The sequence below is a fragment of the Muscardinus avellanarius genome (assembly GCF_963383645.1).
Source record: "Muscardinus avellanarius genome assembly, chromosome: 5".
NCBI lineage: Eukaryota > Metazoa > Chordata > Mammalia > Rodentia > Gliridae > Muscardinus > Muscardinus avellanarius.
Window position 1 is genome coordinate 86,088,761 of NC_137790.1, and position 23,114 is coordinate 86,111,874.

At 40.9% G+C, this 23,114-nt stretch overlaps 1 protein-coding gene across 1 annotated transcript in view; it reads left to right on the forward strand.

The window, feature by feature from the left end:
* MASP1 (MBL associated serine protease 1) overlaps positions 1 to 23,114 on the forward strand; it is a gene marked incomplete at both ends in the record, with an annotated part of 64,741 nt that overhangs the window by 19,620 nt on the left and 22,007 nt on the right. Inside the window, 6 exons of the mRNA XM_080696553.1 lie at positions 5,309 to 5,486; positions 7,954 to 8,085; positions 10,739 to 10,935; positions 13,876 to 14,023; positions 15,187 to 15,305; positions 16,583 to 16,661. Of these exons, the coding sequence (XP_080552679.1) occupies positions 5,309 to 5,486; positions 7,954 to 8,085; positions 10,739 to 10,935; positions 13,876 to 14,023; positions 15,187 to 15,305; positions 16,583 to 16,661 (853 nt within the window). The remainder of the gene's footprint in view (positions 1 to 5,308; positions 5,487 to 7,953; positions 8,086 to 10,738; positions 10,936 to 13,875; positions 14,024 to 15,186; positions 15,306 to 16,582; positions 16,662 to 23,114) is intronic.

Sequence of the window (23,114 nt, forward strand, 5' to 3'; positions counted from 1 at the left end):
CCCAATATAGTATAAGGTTAGAGCTGACCCATAGGGGAATTTGTGCATGTCTGGAAGACAATAGTCATTACCCTGGGAAGGCTGTTTGGACAGATCTAAAAGTGCCCAGTGGGTTTTAACTTGTCTTCACATTCCTCTAGCTCTTCTTTCAAACTACTGGCTCTGATGACCAAGAGTGGCCCATGCTTATGAGCTGATGTTTGCCAAAGGTGGGAACTTCTTTGAGCCAAAAGCTTTCAGAGACCTCTTTTCATGAGCTTTGCATGTGCCATTTGCATGGGCCACTCTGGCCCATAATGAACTTGATTTATCGGATTTCTTTGCAGATTCCAACATTTCTAGTCATGTCGAACTCAAGAACTGGTTGGTGACCTTTTCTTTGGTCCTCTAACTTGCCATCCCCAAATTTTACTTTCTCAGCACTTCCTATAGCTAAATAAATTCTAATATCTGTAAGTATCCATAATCTGCTAATACTCATAGAAATTCTGCTTTCCTGATTGAACTCAGAATCTCAACCAGCTCTACTCCCCTACTCCCCCAAACATTTGCTGTCAGAGACAGGTTCTGTTAAGAGTAGGTTGTTGGGAAGCAGATCTTAGGAGGAGAACCAGAGTCTCTTTTTAAACACAGTTCTCTCAGGTCAATCTGAAAAAGGGCAGCAAGAAGTTGGTCCAATCCCCTTGAAAAGCCAGCCACAGTGGTCCCCCAAGCTTTCACCATGTCCTCTGCCTTGCTGCTCTCCCCACCACTCTAACCCTCTACGTACTCTTTCTACTCTTTTTACCTTCCTAAACCCCACTTAGCTGCCTAAACCCCACTCGCCTGCCTAAACCTCACTCAGGTAGAAGGACTTTCTCTTCTTCCTAAATGTATATGAATAGTTTCTTTCCTTTCTCTCACTCTCTCTTTCTGTCTTTCCTCCTTTCTTGTTTTTTACTTGTTTGTCTTGGTTTTTTAGGAATGTTTTGGTATTTCCAGGAATCAAACCCAGGGACTTATATGTGCTACATTCCCAGCCTCTAAGTATATTTTTATTCTTTTTATTCCTTTCTGCTGAGTATAATTTTTCTTGTCTTTCAACTCCTGAGGCTGCCCATCTTTCCTTTTAGTTACCATTATCTGATAATAACTGTAACATAAACATTTGAGTAATTATCTTATTCTCTTACTACAAGTCACATTCCCAGAGGCAGGGGACATACTTACTTAGCTCATGCCACAAAATAAGAGTTTTGGCCTCCTCAATGGTATAGTTCAGACAGAACTTGGCACATTTGTCAAATAGAATTAAAAGAAAACAAATTAACTACATGCAGCCACATATTGGTGTCCTAAATAACAATAGTCTACAAGGCCAATATTGCCCACAATAAGAAGTAGAAAAACATAGTTTGTAATCCTCAGCCACATGGGTCCCTGTTATAAATTTCACATCTTTGCTTGGTAAATTTCCTTCACCACGTTGGTATGCTAATCCCAAAGATGGGACAGTTCCAACAGAAGCCTGGGCTCCATCTTTCACATATACTCAGAAGCAAAAGATCTTTGTAGAACTTTAGACTCCACAGCAGGAAGATGCAAATATGAACCAGGGCTGGTGACCTCTCTGTTTAGGTTATAGCTGGAGCTGTCACTGAGCCACATCCTCTCTGGGAAATAACCCATACACCCAAGATAAGGTTTCAAGAGGCCCGTAAGCCAGGAAAACTGTTTGGCCAAGGGTCTGTGTCTTTTATCATGTACTCTGTGTCAGTAGTTCTACTTGCCAGTGTCAGAATAGTTCCAAAAGTAAAACTGATATCAGAAAACACTGGTGTTATCTCTTTATCCTTGTGCAAGTTGCTTCCGTTTCTAGACTTGAGTTTCCTCAAGAAAGAAGATTGAAATAACACTTATAGGTCCCTCCTAGCATTGATATTCCATGACTCTACTCTAGGCTGGAGGCTTAATTCCTAGGGTCCTAGGCTAATGTCCTCTTTTTCTTTTCTAAAAGTGTATATGACTCAGTTTTTCCATGGCTCTCAGGTGAACATCCTTCCTTATTCTCTGGAATATTGTGCCCTTGAAGGTGATGACTATCTCTCTGTCATAATGAAAAGTCCTTCAACCCATAAGTTATGGGGAGGAAGAATATTTATCACAGACTCTTAGTAGGTCTCTCTTTAGTTCAAAGGGCTTCTGGTCCATTCATTTGAAAGTATCCATGTTCTAGGTATTACAGAACCAAGGAAACATGGGGATCCCAAGTTATTGGAAGGAAGTTGCTATAGCTGGAATTGGTAATTCATTGGCATTGATTTACATGGATGGAAATCATAGACAAACTCAACTCCATCAAGTTCATCAGCAGGCAGCAGCAATCTGTGTGTAAAAATTCCTGCTCACCATCTTCTACTAGGTTTATTTTTGTCCATGTCATGTGTGATTCTGATAATTGAATTTAAGGATTTTCTATTTCTGAGCTACACCCCAGCTATATTTTCTTTTCTTTTTTTTAAATCCAGTTCTCACTAATTTGCTGAGGGTCTTGCTAAGTTACTGAGGCTGGTCATGAATCTGTGATCTTCCTGTCTCAGCCTCCCAACTATTGAGATTGTAGTTGTGTACCACCATGCTGGCTTGGTTTATTTAATATGTGACAATAATGATTTGCTAGAGTGCTAGTATGTCAAATGTGAAAGAGAACCTAGAGCTCGGCAAGTTCAAACTCCTTTTTACAGGTGGGTAACCGAGAGCAATAGAGGGAGTGGTTATATAGTAATTTATAGTAAAAATATTAATAGGATGCAGAACCTCCAAATGCCAGGTCCATATAACTTACATTACCTCAAATCAAAAGGCATCAAGACAAAACATTTGCTCATGTAGTTATGCATTAAAAAGTGCCTTTTCTAAGCCCTCACTCTCAATATAGTTAATCTTCTTTTTATTAAGTTTTAACAAGAACAGTCTAAATAGTACCTAATTCAAACATATTAAAAATAGACAGAAAAGTGCAGCTACTAGACGGATTAAGCAACAGAAAACAGTATACTACATGAAGGAGACCTAAGAATTGCAAATGTACATGTATAGTCTGGCAATATTTCATGCAGGGCAAACAACATCATACAACTCAATGTCCCTAATAGTTTCACTTTAACACAGTATTATGACGGTTGAAATTTATAATGATGTCCATGGGTCACCAACAAAAGATTAGCATGTTTTGTTGTTTTGTTTAAGAAAATAGGGATTTATATAAAGCAAATACAAACTTTTTTGGTACTGAGGATTAAATCCTAGGTCCTTCTACCCCTGAGCTATACTCCGAGACCCGGCCCCTCCTCCTTTTTTAAAACAGGCTCTCACTAAGTTGCTGAAGGTAGCCACAAACTTGCCATCCTCCTCTCTCAGCCTCCCAAGTACTGGGACCACAGGCATGATCACTAAATCTGGTTTAAAGCACTTCTTAAAGAGAAGAATTGCACTTAAAGGAAATTAAAAAAAAAAATACAGTTAGGTAAACCTTTAGCTATCTGGAAAACTCAACCAAAGTAAAATAAAGATGGGATGCTCAAGGAGATGACATCGCAGCTATGTGAAGAAAAGCACATTCTCCAGTCAGAAAGCTGGTATGAGTTCACTGGTATCTGCACAGAACAAATAGCAAAACCATGATCTCACTTTCTGTTTACACTTCATTTCCCAGTCTCAGTGATTAATTGTCCTTGTGTTTTGTTGCCAGGGCAAATTATTTTTCTTTAAAAGACCTTCTTATTTTAAATAAATAAACCATTAGTTTCAAAACAGAAGTGTCAAATGTCAAGATACTTCTGGCATACTAAGCTAATGAAGGAAAACATGAATTTATTAGAAGCTACTAGAGATAGACAGCCTTTGAGAATGATCCTTTAATGACTTTGAGAGGCAGCAGAAATCATTCTTGGTGACATTTTTCTCATGTGTCTTGGCTAAGCCATCCAACCAGATGTTACGAACACAAATACAAAATAATAATAATAATAATAATAATAATAATATTTAAAATAAATTTTAAAATACTTTAAATAGAGTTAAGTGTAAGATTGTTGAGTGGTTGGCAGTTGAAGTATTTTTAGTGAAATAAATGTAACAGCCAGCTGCCATACTGTGCTCTCCAAACTGGACACTTAAAATCAGCTTTAGGCAACCAGTATAGGATCTCTGCTTTACTCACAGTCTCTGACTCTTCCAAAGTAAGAAATTCTTTCAACAAGTAGGCAAATTTTTGCATCTTGACTTACACACACACACACACACACACACACACACACACTTTCCAGATGATCCCAATAAGCAGTTTCTGAAGTTTTAAGACTACCTATTAACTATAGTTCTGATTACATGACTTCCTGCCCAAAAGCTTTTAATGTCTTCCGCTTACTCACAGAATTAAAGGCATTCAAGGTCAACCATAATGCACTTTCCACATATCCTTCCAAGTACATCGCCTCCTGCAATCTTCACAGACACCCTGGCTTTTTATAATTCTAAGAATGGGTTGCACTTTTAGTTCTTGTTAACAAATATTTATTGGATAGCTTCTATGTGCCAGGGTCTATTTCATGCATCAGGGGCGCATCTATAAAGAGCAGTCCTAATCTGTAGCTTACGCTCTGGTGGAAATCCTTCCCCTCCTTCCAAGTGATCCTATGGAAGCACTTACTGCGCTGTGCCATAGCTGTTCATGTCTGTTTCCCTCCATCTGAACACTGATGTCCTGTGCACAGCACTGCATCCTCCTCAGCCCTCATCATCCCCAACTCATGCTTTGCTTGGTGGCAGGCACACATCAGATGCTCAGTGAAAGACTTGTATCATGTGTATAAAGTTTTGGGGAAATGTGGTAAGTTTCTAAGGCATATCGAATCTGTGAGGTTACATCCCTTTTTAAATTTTAGCACTGACTGACCTATTTTCAATAAAATAGCCACTTGGTTGGCAGCAGGAATGTCAAATCTCAAGCTACCTTAAAAAAATACTTTCATTGTCCAATGTAATTACACATCATAGTGAGATTCAAAATGATAACAAACAAACATGCACACATCACTTGGTATATTTCAGAATTAAACAAAATGAATGAAACTGTTAAGATGGCCACATTGACTTAACCTGTAGTGTGTCTTCCCTCAAAACCAAGAATTCCCTACTTCCTTTCCTTGAGTTTCCCAGGCCACCTGGTCTGCTTGTGGGTAGCTTTTTCCTCCTTCTTCCTGGAGATCAAGAGAAAAGCTGAAATGTGAAGCCACTCATCTTGCCCTCTTTTGCTTTGGCCTTAAAGGTAGAAACTGAAGACCAGGTGCTGGCAACCTTCTGTGGCAGGGAGACCACAGATACAGAGCAGACTCCTGGCCAGGAAGTGGTTCTCTCCCCTGGCTCCTTCATGTCCGTCTCTTTCCGGTCAGATTTCTCCAACGAGGAGCGATTCACTGGCTTTGATGCCCATTACATGGCTGTGGGTAAGTTGGGGACTAGGTGTCCCATTCTCAGTCTTCCCTTTCTCGCCAGCAAGAAACTGCCTTGCACTCTTTCCTTGACAGCAAATACCTGAATGCTCACACGGATTCTACTGATAATGTCTTACTACATTCACTCCATCCCACATCTACCCATCTATTGATCTATCAATTCATATATTTTGATACATTTCAAAGTAATTGCAGATATCTGTACACTTCTTCCTAAATACTCCAATACATATATATATATAGACATATATTTATTATTGCTAAATACTCCTGTATATATTTATTATTCCTCAATACTCCAATATACATGGATATATTGGAGTTTACATATATATAAAATTGGAGTTTGTATATATATGTATATGTATGCATAATTTTGCTAGAGTTCAATATCCATTCACAGCTTTTTTCTTTTAGTGTAGAATTTGGATATGAGCAAATGTACAAACTTTAAGTACATATTTGTTGAATTTTGAAAATTTTACACTTGTGTGTAACAAAACTCCTAACAAGACATTAGACATGAGCATCAGTCCAGAAAGTTCCTTCATGCTTCTGCCCAGTTAATCCCTGCTCCCAATTCCCTTAGAGGAAACAACTGTTCTGATTTTTTTTTGTCATAAATTAGTATTTTGTGTTTTAAAGCTTCATATTAACACACATAAAACATATGTTGGGAGCAAGGATCCTTTACTCAGCATTACGTCTTTGAGATTTCTTTCTCTTGTTGATTGCATTGATAAGTTACTTTTTTTAGAAGAATAATGTTCCATTATATGAATATACTAATTATTTTTATCCATTCTCCCACTAAGGGACAACTGGGTTCTAATCCATTTTTTAATTCTCTTAAAGAGAGTTTCTGCTGGGCATGGTGGCACACACTTGTAATCCCAGCATTTGGTAGACTAAGACAAGAGGATCACGGTTTGCAGACAGCCTCAGCTACTACTTTGTGAAGCCCTTTGCAACTCAGTGAGACCTTGTTTCAAAATAAAGAATAAAAAATAAGGCTAGGGATGTAGCTCAGAGGTAGAATGCCCCTGGGTTCCATCACCAGTACTGCAGAAAAAAAAAAAAAGAAAAGAAAAAGAAGAGAGAGAGAGAGAGAGAGAGAGAGAGAGAGAGAGAGAGAGAGAGAGAGTTTTTATGAATCTTCTCTTCAAGTCCTTTTTTTTTAAAAAAAAAAACTGATACATGGTAATCATACATCTTGATGAAGCTCAGGGTGATGGAGGCATACATGTACACAGTACTTGATGAGCCCTCCCCAGTTCCCACATCATCCCTCTCCCTCCTCACTTTCCCATGTACAACACAGTGATTGGACTGATAAGTCTGTGTAGGCACATCATCATGTTCATTGAAGTGTTTCCCTCTTCAAGTACTCCTCTCCCCTCCCATCTGCCTCAGTTAGGTACTCACCTTCACTTCACTACGTTTTCTCCTCCTTTATCTGGAGTCCCCCCCTCCTGTGTGTCCCAGTTTCTTCCTAGCTTCTACATATGAGGGATATAACCTTTAAAGAAGAGAGAGAACTCTTGTCTGCAGCCTTGTCCCTCCTCCAAACATCTGACCTTCCTCATTTTGTGACTGACTAATCTCATTTGCATAATATCTCCAGTTTCATCCATTTCCCTGAAAATGACATAATTTTGTGCTTTTTTATGTCTGATAGAATCTCATTGTGTTTATATCCCATAATTTTGTAATTTATTAATCTATTGATGGTCATCTTGGCTGATTCCATTGTTTGGCAATTATAAATTATACAGCTATAAACATAGATATGCAAGAATTACTATGGTAGTCTGGTTTTAATTATTTTGGGTAGATACCTACAAGTATGCTAGGTATATGATAGTTTCATTCCCATTCTTCTGAGAATCCTCCACACTGCTTTCCAAAATGTTTGCACTAATTTGCAATCCTAACAACAATGTATCACAGTTTCTTCTCCATATTCTCACCAGCATTTATTGTTTGTGTTTTTAATGATTGCCATTCTACTTGGGGTTAGGTGAAATCTCAGGGAAGTTTTTATTCGTATCTCTCTAATTGCTAATGATGTTTACCATTTTTCTCATATATTTATTAGCCATTTGAATTTTTTCTTTGGCGTGCCTATTAAGTTTGCTTGCCCATATTTTGAATGGGTTATTATTTTTTTTTGGTGGTGAGTTTCTTGAGTTCTTTGTGCATTCTAGATATTAGCCCTCTATCAAAGGAGTAGCTGGCTCTGCAATCTTGGGTAAGTTGCCTAGTTTGTCCAAGTTCCAGTTTCCTATCTGTAAAATGAGGATAATGGCTACTTCTGGCTTCTTGTAAGATAAGAGGAGGGAATGCATGACCCTCTCAACACAGTGAGCAGTCCACACTAAGTGCTCTGTAAGTATTGGCTGTCATTTTCATCATCGTGTTCACATTGATTGACTGAGAGGCCCCATCTGTCCTGCAGATGTGGACGAGTGCAAGGAGAGGGAGGATGAGGAGCTGTCTTGTGACCATTACTGCCACAACTACATCGGTGGATACTACTGCTCCTGTCGCTTTGGCTACATCCTCCACACAGACAACAGGACCTGCCGAGGTAGGGTCTAGGGATAATTCTATAATTGCCACAATATGCCACACTTTCCAATAATATTTGAAGATTCTGGCTCAGAGGAAAGGCAGATACCCAATTCCCTAATGTACATGATGTACATTCACAAACATATCAAAGTCAATCACTAAGCCAAACATGAGAAGGAGGGAGGGGGGAAGGAATGGGGTGGGAACTTGGGAAGGGCTAAATGAGTGATGTGTGCTTGTATTCCTCTACCCTCTTGTACTCCATTAAGATGTATGACTATAATGCATCAATAAATTAAAAAATGAAATTAGAGATATGCCTAAATACTATTTGAATGGAGATTCTAAGATATTCACTCAGTCTGGAAACTTGAGTTCCAATTCCCAAAGTAGTACAGGAGGGAAGCTCTGAGTATTAGCCATCAACATGGCTCCAATGTTGTAGTCTTGGGCTGAGGCAGGGATAGAGAAATGTAAAGGCTAGTCACATGATAAAAGGTTAGACACAAGCCAGACATGGTGGCACATGCTTATAATTCTAGTACTTGGAAGGCTAAGACAAGATAACAAGTTTGCTGTCAGTCTTCACAACTTAGTGAGATTCTGTTTCAAAAGAAAAAAATAGAGCTGGGGGTATAGCTCAGAGGTAGAATGCCCCTGGGTTCCATTCCTTATTACTACAAAAAAAAAGTTAGATTCCATATATACTACATTTACTATATTTATGTAAAGGAAACATGAACACATCACAATCTGACCTGAGCTGGTCTGGGAAAGTGGTGACCCTTGACAGAGATGAACAGTTAAGGAGATGAGGTCCATTTTCTGCAGGAAGAACAACTTTCACAACGATTCAGAGGTGTGATAGAACTTGTGACCTTTGGGAACTGCCAGTAGTCTCCAGGATAAGAGAATGTGCTTGGGGTCTTGCTTGCAAGCTAAGGGAGGCATCATTGGAGGAGGGGCAAGGCTGCAGACAAGAGTTCTTTCTCTTCTTCCTTTAAAAACTACTACTTGGCCAGGCATGGGTGGTGAATGTCTGTAATCTCTGTTCTTGAGAGGGTGAGACAGGAGGATCTCAGATTTGAGGCCAGCCTCAGCGACTTAGTGAGGCCCTTCACAATTTAGTGAGACCCTGTTTCAAAGTAAAAAGTAAAACAGGGATTGTAGCTCAGAGGTAGAATTCCCTTGAGTTCGATCACCAGTAACACACACACACACACACACACCTATTTGTTTCTGAATAAAGTTCTATATTAACTGTTAGCATAAAGCAGCATAAACCAAAACCAGGTACATAAAGAAATTTTCTTAAAGAGGGTTATATTTCTATTGTTTTTATTCCATATATATTTATTGAGTATCTACTCTGTGCTAAGTACAGTGAGGGCTAAGAAAGTTCAGGTAGACCAATGTTTCTCAATCTCCTTTTTATTTTTGTCTCTGGCTCCCCCCGTCCAAGAGCCTTGTTGTCTTATATCTCAGATATTCTATGTATCTGTTTATATACTATATGTCTTTCTATGAATCATATATAAATAGAGTCAGATTTCCACTGCCAAGGACCAATTTTAGCTCTCTTGGCAGTGAGATTGCCCCCATGAGATTCCTTGGGGTAGAAAATGAAAGAGGAGAGATAGGAGAGCCAATTTTAGCTCTCTTTGGGGGAGAGAAAAGAGACAGATAGAGAGAGACAGAGAGAGAGACAGAGACAGAGAGGAGAGGCAAAGAGAGAGACAGAAAGAAAGAGAAAGAGGGAGGGAGGGAGAGAGAGAGAGAGAGAGAGAGAGAGAGAGAGAGAGAGAGAGAGAGAGAGAGAGAGAGAGAGAGAGATAGGAGAGGGAGAAAGAGACCTCTATCTAAACCTCCTTCTGCAGCTCACAGCTGTGGAACTTCAAGTTAGTCATGCCATCTTATTTCTGGGCATCTTCTTTCTGGGAAAACTGGGCTACAATTTTCTCATTTGCAAATGAGTATTGCAAATTCTTAGAAAGCTTACATCCCAGCCCTAGGATGGGTTCAGCCCAAGGGCAAAAGTTCAATGAGAAATAAAGTGCCTCCCAGGGTTAATTCATAGACAGGCTCCCAGGACACCAGGTCCCTGGTTATAATAAATTCGGTGGGGTAGCAAAGTAGAATCTCTGAGCTCAGAGAACCCACTGCCTGGTGGGCAAAGGAAATAAGCAAATGAATATGTAACACAGTGTCAGGTAGTGTATTAAACTGTGAGGAAAATAAATGACAGGTCCAGGCTGGAGAGTGTGTGTGAGGGGCCTATACTAAGATGAGGATCAAGGAAGGGTTTGAATAGAGACCTAAATAAAGTTTGGGCAAAGGGAAGAGCAGGGCCAAAATGATCCAGATGCCCCTCGCCCCATGACCACTCTGTTTCTAGACCCTTCCTTCTCAGAGTCCCATGCCACCAGAGACTCTGATGAGACACACCATTCCACAGGATAAACAGCTCTGGACAGAGACTTAGAAATTCTGCATTTGAGTCTTGACTCTGCAAGTTACCAGGCTTTAGTTTCCCCATCTGTGAAATGGGGATGCAGATTCCTTCCCTGCCCACCTAATGGGGCCACTGGAAAGATGACACCATGAGAGATAAGCATGGGTTTGCCTGGCTGTGGCCTGGGTGTGCCATTCTCTCTCTCTGTTTCCCACAGTGGAGTGCAGCGACAACTTGTTCACACAGAGGACCGGCCTGATCACCAGCCCTGACTACCCCAACCCTTACCCTAAGAGCTCTGAATGCTTCTATACCATCGAGCTGGAGGAAGGTTTCATGATCAGCTTGCAGTTTGAGGACATTTTTGACATTGAGGACCATCCTGAGGTGACCTGTCCCTATGACTACATCAAGGTGAGCCTGCAGTAGGCACTTAAGTGCCTTATCCTGAGGATGCTGGAAAATCTTGAATGAATTGGATAAATTGCTATTTTGAGCTTTTCACCTTTTCCTAGTTTAAGGGACATAGAAATTATTTTCTCAAAATGTCATTATTTAAGATAATGTCTACCAGCTTAATCAGATTCAATCTAGGGTTCATCTCTGATCCAAAACTAACTCCCAGGCCATCAGGGTAGTTTGAGATAGAGATTCATGGGATCATGTCTACATTTTGGGGATAGATGCAGCTTCATGAATGTGAAACCCGTTTAATTTTTTGTTACTTTTTGTGGCACTGGGGATGGAACCCAGGGGTATTCTACCTCTGAGCTACACCCCTCACCATATTTTTTATTCTTTATTTTGAAATAGGGCCTCACTGAGTTGCAAAGGGCCTCACTAAGTAGGTGAGGCTGTCTGAGAACCGCAATCCTCCTGTCTCAGCCTCCCAAATGCTGGGGTTATAAGCAGGTGCTACCATGCTCAGCATGCAACCTGTTTATATCACACAAGGTCCTGTCCTCAGCAGGGACTCGGCCTTAATGTTTTGCTGTTGCCATCTTGAACTCAATACATTTTGAACAAGAAGCCCACATTTTCATTTTGCACTGGATCCCATAAATTTTGAGCCTGGTCTTGCTTTGGGGAAGAGGTTATAGCAAAAGGCAAACAGAGAAGAGAGAATGCCACAGGCCAATAACCACTCCATTTGGGGTTTTTCTAGTGGTATAGGTAAAATGCAAAGACGTCCTGAATTTGAGCCATGGAAGGGATAGTAGGAGAGATATGTTACAGACAGGTAGGAAGTAAAATTAGCAATTCTTAGAGAGTAACATCCAAGTAGAAGTGGAATATTGGGATCTGAGCTCAGGAGAGATGCTGAGGAGGAAAAGGGGTGAAATCAACTGGACAGGTAAGTGCTTGTAAAGAAACAAGAAGATGGACACTAGAACATAATAAATTCTGAGAGCTGAATGAAAGAACAAAAGGCCACAAACGAAGTTATAAAGGGCCCTAAAATGAGATATCATAAAAAGGGAACTATCAACAACGGGAGAAGCAAAGAAGTCTAAGAGTTTGTGAAAGGAAACTCATGAGCTTAGAGCCATACCTAGCCCCTACATGGATTCAGAGTCTAAGAGGCAGCTCAGCTACAGGCAGGATGGCAGGAAACATAAGCCATGGGTATTCACTGCTGTGTAATATATTGCCACCAACATAACAGCGTATGACAATTTCTAACAGTGTTCTATAGATGAGAAGTCCCAGGGGGCTTATTTGCTTCTCTGATTAGGGTCTTACTAGATTGAAATCAAGGTGTCAACTAGAAGGGACCTTTACCTTGAGGCTGTGGGGAGGAATCCATTTCCAAGGTAGTTTGTTGTTGGCAGAATTTAGATCCATGTAGGAATGAAGAAGTCCTGTCTTATTTCTGGCTGTTGTCAAGTGGTCTCTCACCACATAGAGGTGGCTTTCGAATTCTTCCCTGTTTTCTGCTGAAAATAATTTTTTTTTTTTTTGCATGTAACATAACCACAAAGTAGCACCAGGAATGAAGGTTATGGGGACTGTTTTAGAACTCTGACTACTACACATAGGCTCCCAAGAGCTATGGAGGGGAACCTCAACCAGGCACTTAATCTCTTGAGGTTTTATCCCTATTCATGATAGGATGAAGATGTTACCCAAGATTGTGGAAGTCATCAAATGCCATCTAAGAACTCCTGGTCCCCAGAGATGAAAAGGAAGAGGTGTTATATGTACAGGAAGGACCTAGGGCTAAGAGCTGGGGACTCTGAGTCAGCTAGTAGTGTCTATTGCCTTCTTTCCTTTTCCATTGCCTCCAGCCTTGGCCAAAGCCCATTACCTCTCTCCTGCCTAACTAGAAAACTTTCCAACCGTATTCTTTCTTCTGTTCTTGCTCTCTACAATCTATATTCCCATATCATCAAGGGTTATAAAGGCTGGATTAGAGCAAGATCATACTTGGTTTAACCTAAATTCCTTTACACAATGTGGCCCTTGCCTGCCCTTCCAACCTTAGGCCATGTGACGCCTGCCGACTTCCTTCCCATCTTTGGTCTTGGGATATGCTATTTTATATATCTATTTCATATTTCTATCTGGAAATATCCAGAAAGTGTTCTTCCATCCTTTTCAAACAATTTGGGTCCTGCTAGCCCTACACATCATATTCAATGCCCTTCATCATTAGGTCTTCCTCAACCATTTATTTAAAGTTCTTAGCTACATATAGTATTGTTTAGTATATCAATGATGAATTCTATGGATTATATAGATTTCAATACATAAATGATAAACATATGGGCTGGGTACACACCTGTAATTCCAGTACTTGGGAGACTGAGACAGGAGGATCACAGATTGAAGGCTGGCCTCAGTAATTCAGCAATGTAGTAAGACCCTGTTCCAAAATAAAAAATTAAGAAGAAAAAAAAAAAGGGCTGGAGGTTAGCTCAGAGACAGAATACTCCTAGATTCAATCCCCAATACCAAAAAAAAGATGAACGTATCGTATAACATCTATTTATATAACAGCCTATAATTATTTTGTTTATTATTTATTGTTAGTCTCTCCCAACTAGTCTTCAGGTTCTTTGTTTTGTGCCCTGATCAGAGCTCTGCGATTTTCGGAGCTATAGTACATTCATCTTTAAGCAGAGGGTTATTTACCTACCTAGGCCACTTCGGGGGTGTTGTAAATGCCTAATAAGAGAGTGGAGTTGAGACTGTTCAGTGATTGGGAAGGTCTACTACAAATGAGGGTGAATGCTATGGATTCATGTTGAGGCTTCCAGAAAACTCTGGAGCATAGTATAGAAGTAATGCCTGTTGCAGCTCCCTCAGCTGCTCAGATATGAATCTTCCATTTGTCTATAATATTATTCTTAGATTAAAGCTGGTCCAGAAGTTTGGGGGCCTTTCTGTGGAGAGAAAGCTCCAGAACCCATCAGTACCCAGAGCCACAGTGTTCAGATCATGTTCCGTAGTGACAACTCAGGCGAGAACCGGGGCTGGAGGCTCTCCTACAAGGCTGAAGGTAACTTCTCTCCTCCTAGGCCACACTGGGAATCTGGGAGGGTGGGCGAGAGAGGATAGAGTGCAGGCCTTGGGACTGGGTAAGACTCCCAGATGGGTAACTTAGGGCCAAGGCAAATTCTCTTCTCCTGACTCAGGACCAGGTTACCTATGATGCTGGGTTTGGACTAGACATGTAGGATTTAGAACTGGCTGCACTTTAGTATCATGTAGGGATATTTTAAAAAGAAATCTTTTACCTGAACCCCACCTTTCAGCTCCAGGCTCTAAGTCTGGGACTGGAATTTGAGTGGGACTGAGTAGCTTTGAATGTTTCATGTTGGTGTTGGCTTCCTTGGGGAGCCCTAGATTTGCAAAGCCCACGGTTTCCATTTTCCAGTGCCCTCAATGTAGCTAGTCCTGGCCCAAACCCTAATGGAGCCATTTGACCCAAGAAGTCTTCAATAACTCTAGGAGGAAAAGGATGGACACCAGCCAGGCATGACTAACCTACTTCCTAGACTCTAAAATCCTGGCTCTCCCTACATTATTCTATTTAGCCACTGTCCCATCTGGGGGGAAAGTGGCCAGGAAATACATAAAAGAGAATTTGTCCAGGAAATAGTATCAGGAATAAGCCCTGGCCATGAAGTTCTTGTCACTTAGACTTTTGGAAACGAGGACTTCGAAGCGTATGATCACGATCTCTAATGCTTTGAATAAGAGTTTGGTAAACAAAGGGCAATTGGGGTCATCCTGGGTGGCCAAGTGAGCAAATTTCAGCTGAATAAGAAAATACTTCATTTAATCAGAGGAGTTCTTGTGTGCAAGGTTCAGGCTTGGGAAAAATCATCACTATAGAAATGCAAAAATATGTTGGGTGTCTACTATATGTCTACAAAGGTTGGATTCAATAACACTTAATGTTCCTCTTTACCCTAAGTTCTAATGAAATCATTGGGCCAGTTGCCTCATTTTAATAACAAGGAACAGCAGGCCAAGTTGGAAAGTGGCTTGTTCCTGGTTTTAGAGTAAATCTATGGCAGGACCTAGGGGGTCCAGGCCTCCAGGACCTGGTCCTGTCATTTTCTACCTTCCCCAGGCCTCGCTGTTGGGATGCTGAGCTCTGCTGCCAGACTCTTTCTGATTTGCTCACCTGCTGTCCTTTCATTTGCTTCTCACCAGGAAATGAGTGCCCGGAGCTACAGCCTCCTGTCCATGGGAAAATTGAGCCCTCGCAAACCACATATTCCTTCAAAGACCAAGTGCTTGTCGGCTGTGACACAGGCTACAAAGTGCTGAAGGTGCAGGACCCTGTCTGGGTAGAGGAGGTACCAGGACAGAGAAACTCTCAGAAGCCTCCCAGGGCAGATGGGCTCCTAGAACCTGGCATGGTGCCAGCACAGTGCTTCCTAGCAGCCACATAAGCCTCCCAAGTGCTTCAGAAATTCTAAAGCAGAGCATGGGCTTGCTTGAATTAAAATATATATGAAAATGTATGCAATATAAAAATATATAGGATGGGCGTGGTGGCACACACTTGTAATCCCCGCACTTGGGAGGCGGATACAGGAGAATCGCGCAGGTTCGAAGCCAGATGTGCTGGCTTAAGAGACCCTGTTTCCAAATAAAAATATAGAATAGGTCTAGGAGTATAGCCCGAAGGTAGAAGGGCTTCCAGGAACCCCAGTACCACCAAAAAAAAAAAAATACACACACACACACATATTTGGGTCCAATATATATATTATATTATATTATATATATATAGGGTCATACATATATAAATATATAAATATATATATATATATTCCATAAAGTTCTATAATCAGAGATAACAACTTAACAAAAGTTATCAGGCTTATGGGAAGGGATGAAATCCTAGAAAGGGAAGTAGAGATTTTATTTATTTATTTATTTATTTATTTATTTATTTATTTATTTTCATGGTACTGGAGTTCTGGGATACACTCCCAGACACCTATTTTTTATATTTTTATTTGGAAACAGGGTCTCTCAAACCAGCAAGGCTGGCTTCAAACCTGTGCAATGCTCCTGTCTCCACCTCCCAAGTGCAGGGATTACAAGCGTGCACCACCATGCCTGGTGAAGCAGAGATTTTAAAGGTAGTACATGGGTACTCTTTACTCTCTCACCCTCTGAAACAGTGGTTCTCCTATTTAGCTTTAATTTTTTTTCTTTTAAATCATCTCCTAGCCAGGCATGGTGGCACATGCCCATAATCCCACCTAGTACTTGGGAGGCTGAAACAGGAGGATCATAGGCAAACCTCAGCAAGTTAGTGAGACTGTGTCTCAAAATAAAAAATACAAAGGACTGGAGTTGTAGTTTGGTTGCCCAAGTCCCTCTTTCACATAGGATATGAATGGGGAATGTGAATTTAGTGTCTCTTTTTCCCTTGTCTTTACGTTTGGAGGCCCTGAGAAGAAAATCAGCAGTTAAGGACATCTAGGTTTGGAATTTGAGTTAATTTTTCTGGGAAACAACCACTCACCTCCACACTTCCTTCTTTCTACTCTTTTTTTTTTTCTTTTTTTTTTTTTTTCTGGTTTCTCCCCAGGATAATGTGGACATGGACACATTCCAGATAGAGTGTCTGAAGGATGGGACCTGGAGTAACCCGATTCCCACCTGTAAAGGTAAGAAAACCAAATGGGCTTGGTATAAGGATTCCCTCTTGCTGGTGGAAATCAGAGCTAAGACTATGCAAAGATGAGAACTTGGCAGGAGCTCTCTAAGAGGGATGGGCTGAGAATCAACAGACCCTGTTGACCTCAACAGACCCAGAGTTGCACAAAGAGTATTAAGGCCCCTTTTAGCAATAAGAACTTTCAGATCCCCAAACAAACTTTTTGTGGGACCCAGTTTACTTTCAAAATACCATTTTTACAACAGTTTGTGAACAGATTGCCAGACTTGCTTAAGATAATAGCATTTCTCCAGATTTGAAACTAGCTCTGATAATTACTAATTCAGGAAAATAGTTTGGCATTGGTCCCCAGAGCTGAAGAATCTTCATGGTCAACATCCATGTCCACTAAGTCTTCTGGGTTAGCAGGAATGGCTAATGGGTTGGCATAGTGGACTTATATGAAATGGGGAACACAGCTCTTCACTGGCTCTCAGGAGCCAGAGTTTGTGCCTTGGCTCTGCCCCTGCCCTCTGTAATTATTGACAAGATCCTTTTCCTCATCTCTAAAATAAAGAACTAACAATGTATACCAGTGATTCCAAATAACATAGTCCATATAGATCTTCTATTGAGTGTCATAAAAATACAAATTTCCAACCAATAGTGATTTCAGTGAAAGACCACAGTTGTAAAAAGGTATGTATGACAACAGTAATAAGAAAATTCATAGTAACAAAGAGTCAGGGAAGGAAAAAAGGGGGAGGGATTTGCTTTAGAATGGAGAAGTGGGGAGTCAAGAATTAGGCTTGATTACATCCATCTCCATTTCATGGAGTGCCATTCTCTTCCCTTTCTCCAAAATGGCTCCCATCTAAGTAGCAGACATATTCTCCAGCTGCTCCTTGGGGCACTCTTTGGCAGTAGGGCTCCCTTAGGGCCAATCCTAGGGAGCACTTAGAAGCAGAAGGTGTTTTTTTTTTTTTTAATATGATAATGTGTCTGCAGTCAGGACCATGTGGGAAATGAAGGGCTTTTATGACTTTAATAAAAAGTTTCAACATTTACTGAATGCCCATACAGAGCTCAGTAAGGAATTCAGAAAGGAAATGCAAAGTGCATACAGGAGGAACACAAATGATTCTCTAGATAGCTCAATGTGTAGTACTATATCTGGGTCCTGAACCAAACACTCTGCAGGGCAAAGCAAGGGTGGTTTTGAAGAAGGGAAAGGAGGATTTGAGGTGTTCATGACAGACTCACACTCTGGATTAGGGAGTTCCGGATTCAAAGGTAGATTCTACTTGTTGAGTGTATATATTCCATAGCTATGGAGTGCTAAAAATGAATAAAAGCTCAATAAATATTTATTTCTTCCCAAACAACTCACTACCAAGAGGTTCATTATTTCTCACTTACACCTTTGAAAAGCAAAAAACATTAATACATTTTTCTTGAAAAAAAAACACACAACTTTTTATTGCAATGGAAGCATCGCTAGAGTAAACACTACTGTACTGAATAATACTGTTATATGTGACTTATGTTCAAATGCAACAAAATGTCTTGTCATTTTGTATTTAAGAAAATATGACCCAACCCTTGCACCATGGGTCTGGACTTTTAGAGCTCTTATTCAGACATACCCAGCTCTTTGCTTACTCAATACATACCCTTGAATATCCCTGTGGACCATATACTATGCTAAATCATGGGAAGCTGCTAAAATGACAATGAGAAGTTAGAGTCTTTTAGGAGAGGGGGAGGATGAGGGGATTGTGGGGGAAGGGGCTGGGAACAGATATGAAGTGTAAAATGTATGATAAATAAATATGCACCAGAACCTAAAGTGGCAAATATGGGTTGTTGCTGGCTCCGCCTCCCCCTTGCTGTGGTGACAAGCCCTGCTATACTTTGAATGCTATCTGTGAAATAAACATTTGGACCAGATGAATGCAAGCCTTTCTGCAGGGGCAGAATACATAATCCCCATAATCCAGGATGTATGACTGTGCAAATTCTCAGAATGGAACAAATTCAACAATCCCAAACTGTCCTTCTCACTGGCTGTCCCTAAACTGTGCATTCTTAATCAGTTCTGGTGGAGTGATTTCTGTATTTCCTGCATGAACTGTTTCTGCTTTGCTTGCTGATTTTTCCCTTTCTCATCCTTCTTTCTCTCTTTCTCTCTCCCTCTCTCTGCTTCCTTCCTTTGTGTCTGCCGGCCCCACTTTGGCTTCATCATGGCGGCAGAAAGCGAAATGGATTTGGAGAGTGAACTCGAGTCAGAGCAAGTTACAGAGTGAATGACACAGGAACCCCACACAGTACAGACATCTAAGAATGGATCGAATTTGGAGCCCTGCAGGCCCCAGAGCCATTCCCCTCTCCCCACCCATCAGCACTTCATCGCCCATTTCAGTACAGATGGGTGCAGAGCAAAGCAACAGAGCCCCAGCAGTGGATGCTGCTGTGTGTATGAGAACAAATGATCCCTTGAGGGGTTACTCACCATTCAAACATCACTCCAGAAAATGATGGAAAGACAATGGCAATGTTTCTAGGACTTCTAAGTGGATTGTACTCTTCTCAAAGGAAAAATGCCTTTGGTTCTAAAAACACAAGATTTAATATACAATTGTGTGGTACTGTGCTGACCAGATCAAAGTTGGCCCTGGTTTCTAATGCTTTCCATACTTCAAATTTAAATGGGCCAGAATACCAGTGACTTCATGACTTTGAACTTTTTATCTGTTGCTACTTTCTTAATCATGAGTAGGTAAAATGAATAATAATTCATATAGTGTACATTTTTGAGAATCTGGATATTTTATTTTATGTGGGAACCACACACAATAGAGACATCCAAGCATGGATCCTCATGGAGACCCCAGGCCCCAGAGCTATTCCGCCCCTCCCCACTGCCAAATTCTCAGAATGGTACAAATTCAATAGTCCCAGACTGTCCTTCACACTGGCTGCCCCAAAGTATCTTTTCCATTCATATAGGGCTGAAATGTCATCATTAGACATTATTTCTTCTGGGGCTTACAAGTTTTGTTTCTTAAAATTCACTGAACACTTTAGAAAGACAGGAATCAAACATGAATGCAGCAGCCCTCAGCTCTGGGGACATGAACATCACTGGTCATAAACAGTGATAAAGAAAGGACTGAGGATGAGCAGCCTACATTCTGGAAGCTTTGCTTCCGCCTGAGCAAGATCTGGACATACATATCAGGGAACCCCCTGCGTTAGACTATAACCACCCAAGGAAAGGGCCTCCTGGCAAGTGCAGAATCCTGCAAGTGTGGACAATGTGCAGTCTGGAGACTGAGCTGTACCCTCAGGTGGAGGTGACACTGAGAGAAGAGATGGACTAGCCACTGAAGACAAGTATATGCTGAGTAAATGTCACAAGCCCACCAAGCATTAGCTGACACATGCTCAATGTGGTAGAGAGAATCACAACTTACGAAGAAGATGTAATATGTGCCCCCCAAAAGTGTAATATACAACATAAAATCAGAGATATATCAAGAGTTTTAGATCAAGGTGGTTTCCCTGTCCAGTTAGAAGGATTAGAAAAGATTTTCAAGAAGTAGGGTTTGATAAAGTCTTTTGGGGGTAGACTCATGAATACAGGGTGCCCTGGGCATCAGGAATGGCACTAGCAAGTCCTGAAAGTGAAGGCAGCTGGGAAGAAACTGACACACTGAAAGGCCTGGTGGCACTGGAGTAGGTGCACTCAGAAAGAAAAGATGAGGCTAAGAAGGGGGCTGGGGCTCAATTCTTGGTCCTGAGTGCCAAGCTGAACGGACTGCATGCAGTTTTCTAGGAACTACAGATTATGGTAAAACATACTCAGAACTGCAGGCCAGCCAAGGAAAGTGTGTCTGGAGGAAAATAAAGAGCAGTAAGACATGACATTGGAGACTGGATGTGGTTTGGTACCATCCACACCAAAGAATCGGGAGTGAGGGAAGCCAAGGAAATGGAGAAGACAAGGGTTCTTGGATGCCAGGGTGTAAAAGTAGCTAGAGAAAGTGTTAGAGAGCTCTTCCTAAAACCAAGGTAGGCTTGCTGAGGATGCAAGATCTGACACATGCTGATTGTGCACACATAGCTATTCAGGTCCTTGCAATGGAACTGGCCTCCAGGTCTGAAAGATTCATGGATTTTTACCTATCATTGTATACTCCAAAGGAGGATATATCCCTTCCCCACTCACTTGCCAGCATGACCCTCTGTTTTCCAGTGTTTGTCACACACACACACACACACACACACACACACACACACACACATTGCTGCACCCTGAATGGCTTTTCTAAAGCAAAGTGAAAGCAGCCTCTCTACCCAGAAAACATCTCCCTGCCAGCACCAGTCACCTAAGTCCAGGGCCAACCCTGGAATTCCTCCACAGGGAATCAGGTAGCTACATCTTGAGGATACTTCAGGCCAAAGGAACAGCTAGAAAATTAAGACAAGAGGGATACCAATATCTGAGTACCAGTTAAGGGCATCTCCTAAAGATGAGAGGAAATCTGCTTTGAGTCTTAGCAACAAAATAAAATTGTTTATAGCTTTAAATAACAATTTTTACCTTTTGTCACTTTGACATTAACCTTCACATGTTTACCTTAAAAAATAGAAGAGTTTCTCTACTTTTGGGAGATCAAAGCAAATATAAATGAATTGTCTAGGAGGATTGGAATCCAAGAAAAAAAAACTAGTACTTTTTGGTTTTAGCCTCTAATTACTCTCTTACTTCATCCCTTTCCTCCAACTTGAGGGCCTTGGTATGGAATATATATATATATATATATATATATATATATATATATATATAGTGTGTGTGTGTGTGTTGGTGGTAATGGGGGTGGAACCAGAGGCTTTCTACCTCCAGGCTATACTCCCAGCCCTATTTATTATTATTTTTTTATTTGGAAACAGGGTCTCACTAAGTTGCTGAGAGCCTCACTAAATACCTGAGGCTGGCTTCGAACCTGTGTGATCCTCCTGTCTCAGCCTCCCAAGTGCGAGGATTACAAGTGTGCACCACCACACCCGGCTATGGAATATATTTTAAATTAGCTACTCTCTAGTTGATCAAGAAGATGAATTTGAAATCCTGAAGTTAAAATCACAATGTCTAACTATCACTCAGGGTATATCGTTCCTCTCAGTCCCCCCAAGGTGAGCAGGTAAAAATTGGAGGTTGGACTTTGAAAATTCTACCAGGTCTGGAAATACCAAGAACTAATATCACCCATGAACCAACTAAAATCTAGTATATGAGCCAAGTGTGATGGTGCATGCTTGTAATTCCAGTACTTGGGAGGCTGAGACAGGAAGATCACAGGTTCAAGGCCAGCCTCAACTACTTAGTGAGGCCTTTCACAATTTAGTGAGACCCTGTTTCAAAATAAAGAATAAGCTGGGCGTGGAGGCTCACACTTGTAATCCCAGCATTTGGGAGGCTGAAACCGGAGGATTGTGGTTCTCAGACAGCCTCAGCTACTTAGTGAGACTCTTTGCCACTCAGTGAGACCCTGTTTCAAATTAAATAATAAAAAATAGGGCAGGGGGTATAGCTCAGAGGTCAAATGCCCCTGGGTTCCATCCCCAGACCTGAAAAAAAAAGAATAAAAATTAGGGCTGGGATATAGCTTGGAGGTAGATGCCCGTGGGTTCAGTCCCCCATACTGCAATATAATATATATATATATACACACACACACATATATACATATATATACATATATGTACACATATATATATACATATATATGTGTGTATATATATATATATAATATATATATATATATATATATATATATATATATATATCCATTTAACAGGGAAATGGAGCCCTAGGAATTAGCAGTACCATTTACTAAAAGCACTGAGTTCAAGATCAGATCTAGTTCTTATTCTGACAGTAATTCATTGGGTGACGTCAGAGTAGCTAAGTTTCCCTCCTGGGTGTATCTATAAACCAAAGCAGATATTCTTGATTGCCTAACACAAATTCCTTTCCAATGATGAAACTTTATGACTGTTCTATGATTCTTCAACTGTGGCATATGCTATTATACTTAAGATTAGGATTTCCTTAGAAATGAGAATCAGCTTTTTTTTTTTTTAAAGTCCTCTGAAAGCTGGGCATGGTGGTGCACACTTGTAATCCCAGTGTGTGGGAGACTGAGACAGGAGGATTGCACAGATTTGAAGCCAGCCTCCGCTACTTAGTGAGGCTCTCGGCAACTTAGTGAGACCCTGTTTTCAAATAAAATAGAAAATAGGTCTGGGAGTATATCCCAGAGGTAGAAAGCCTCTAGGCTCCATCCCCAGCACCACACACACAAGAAAAAGTCCTCTGAGACAAGAGTGGTGGCACATGTTTGTAATCCCAGTACATGGGAGGCTGAAACAAGAGGATCACAGGTTTGCAGCCAGC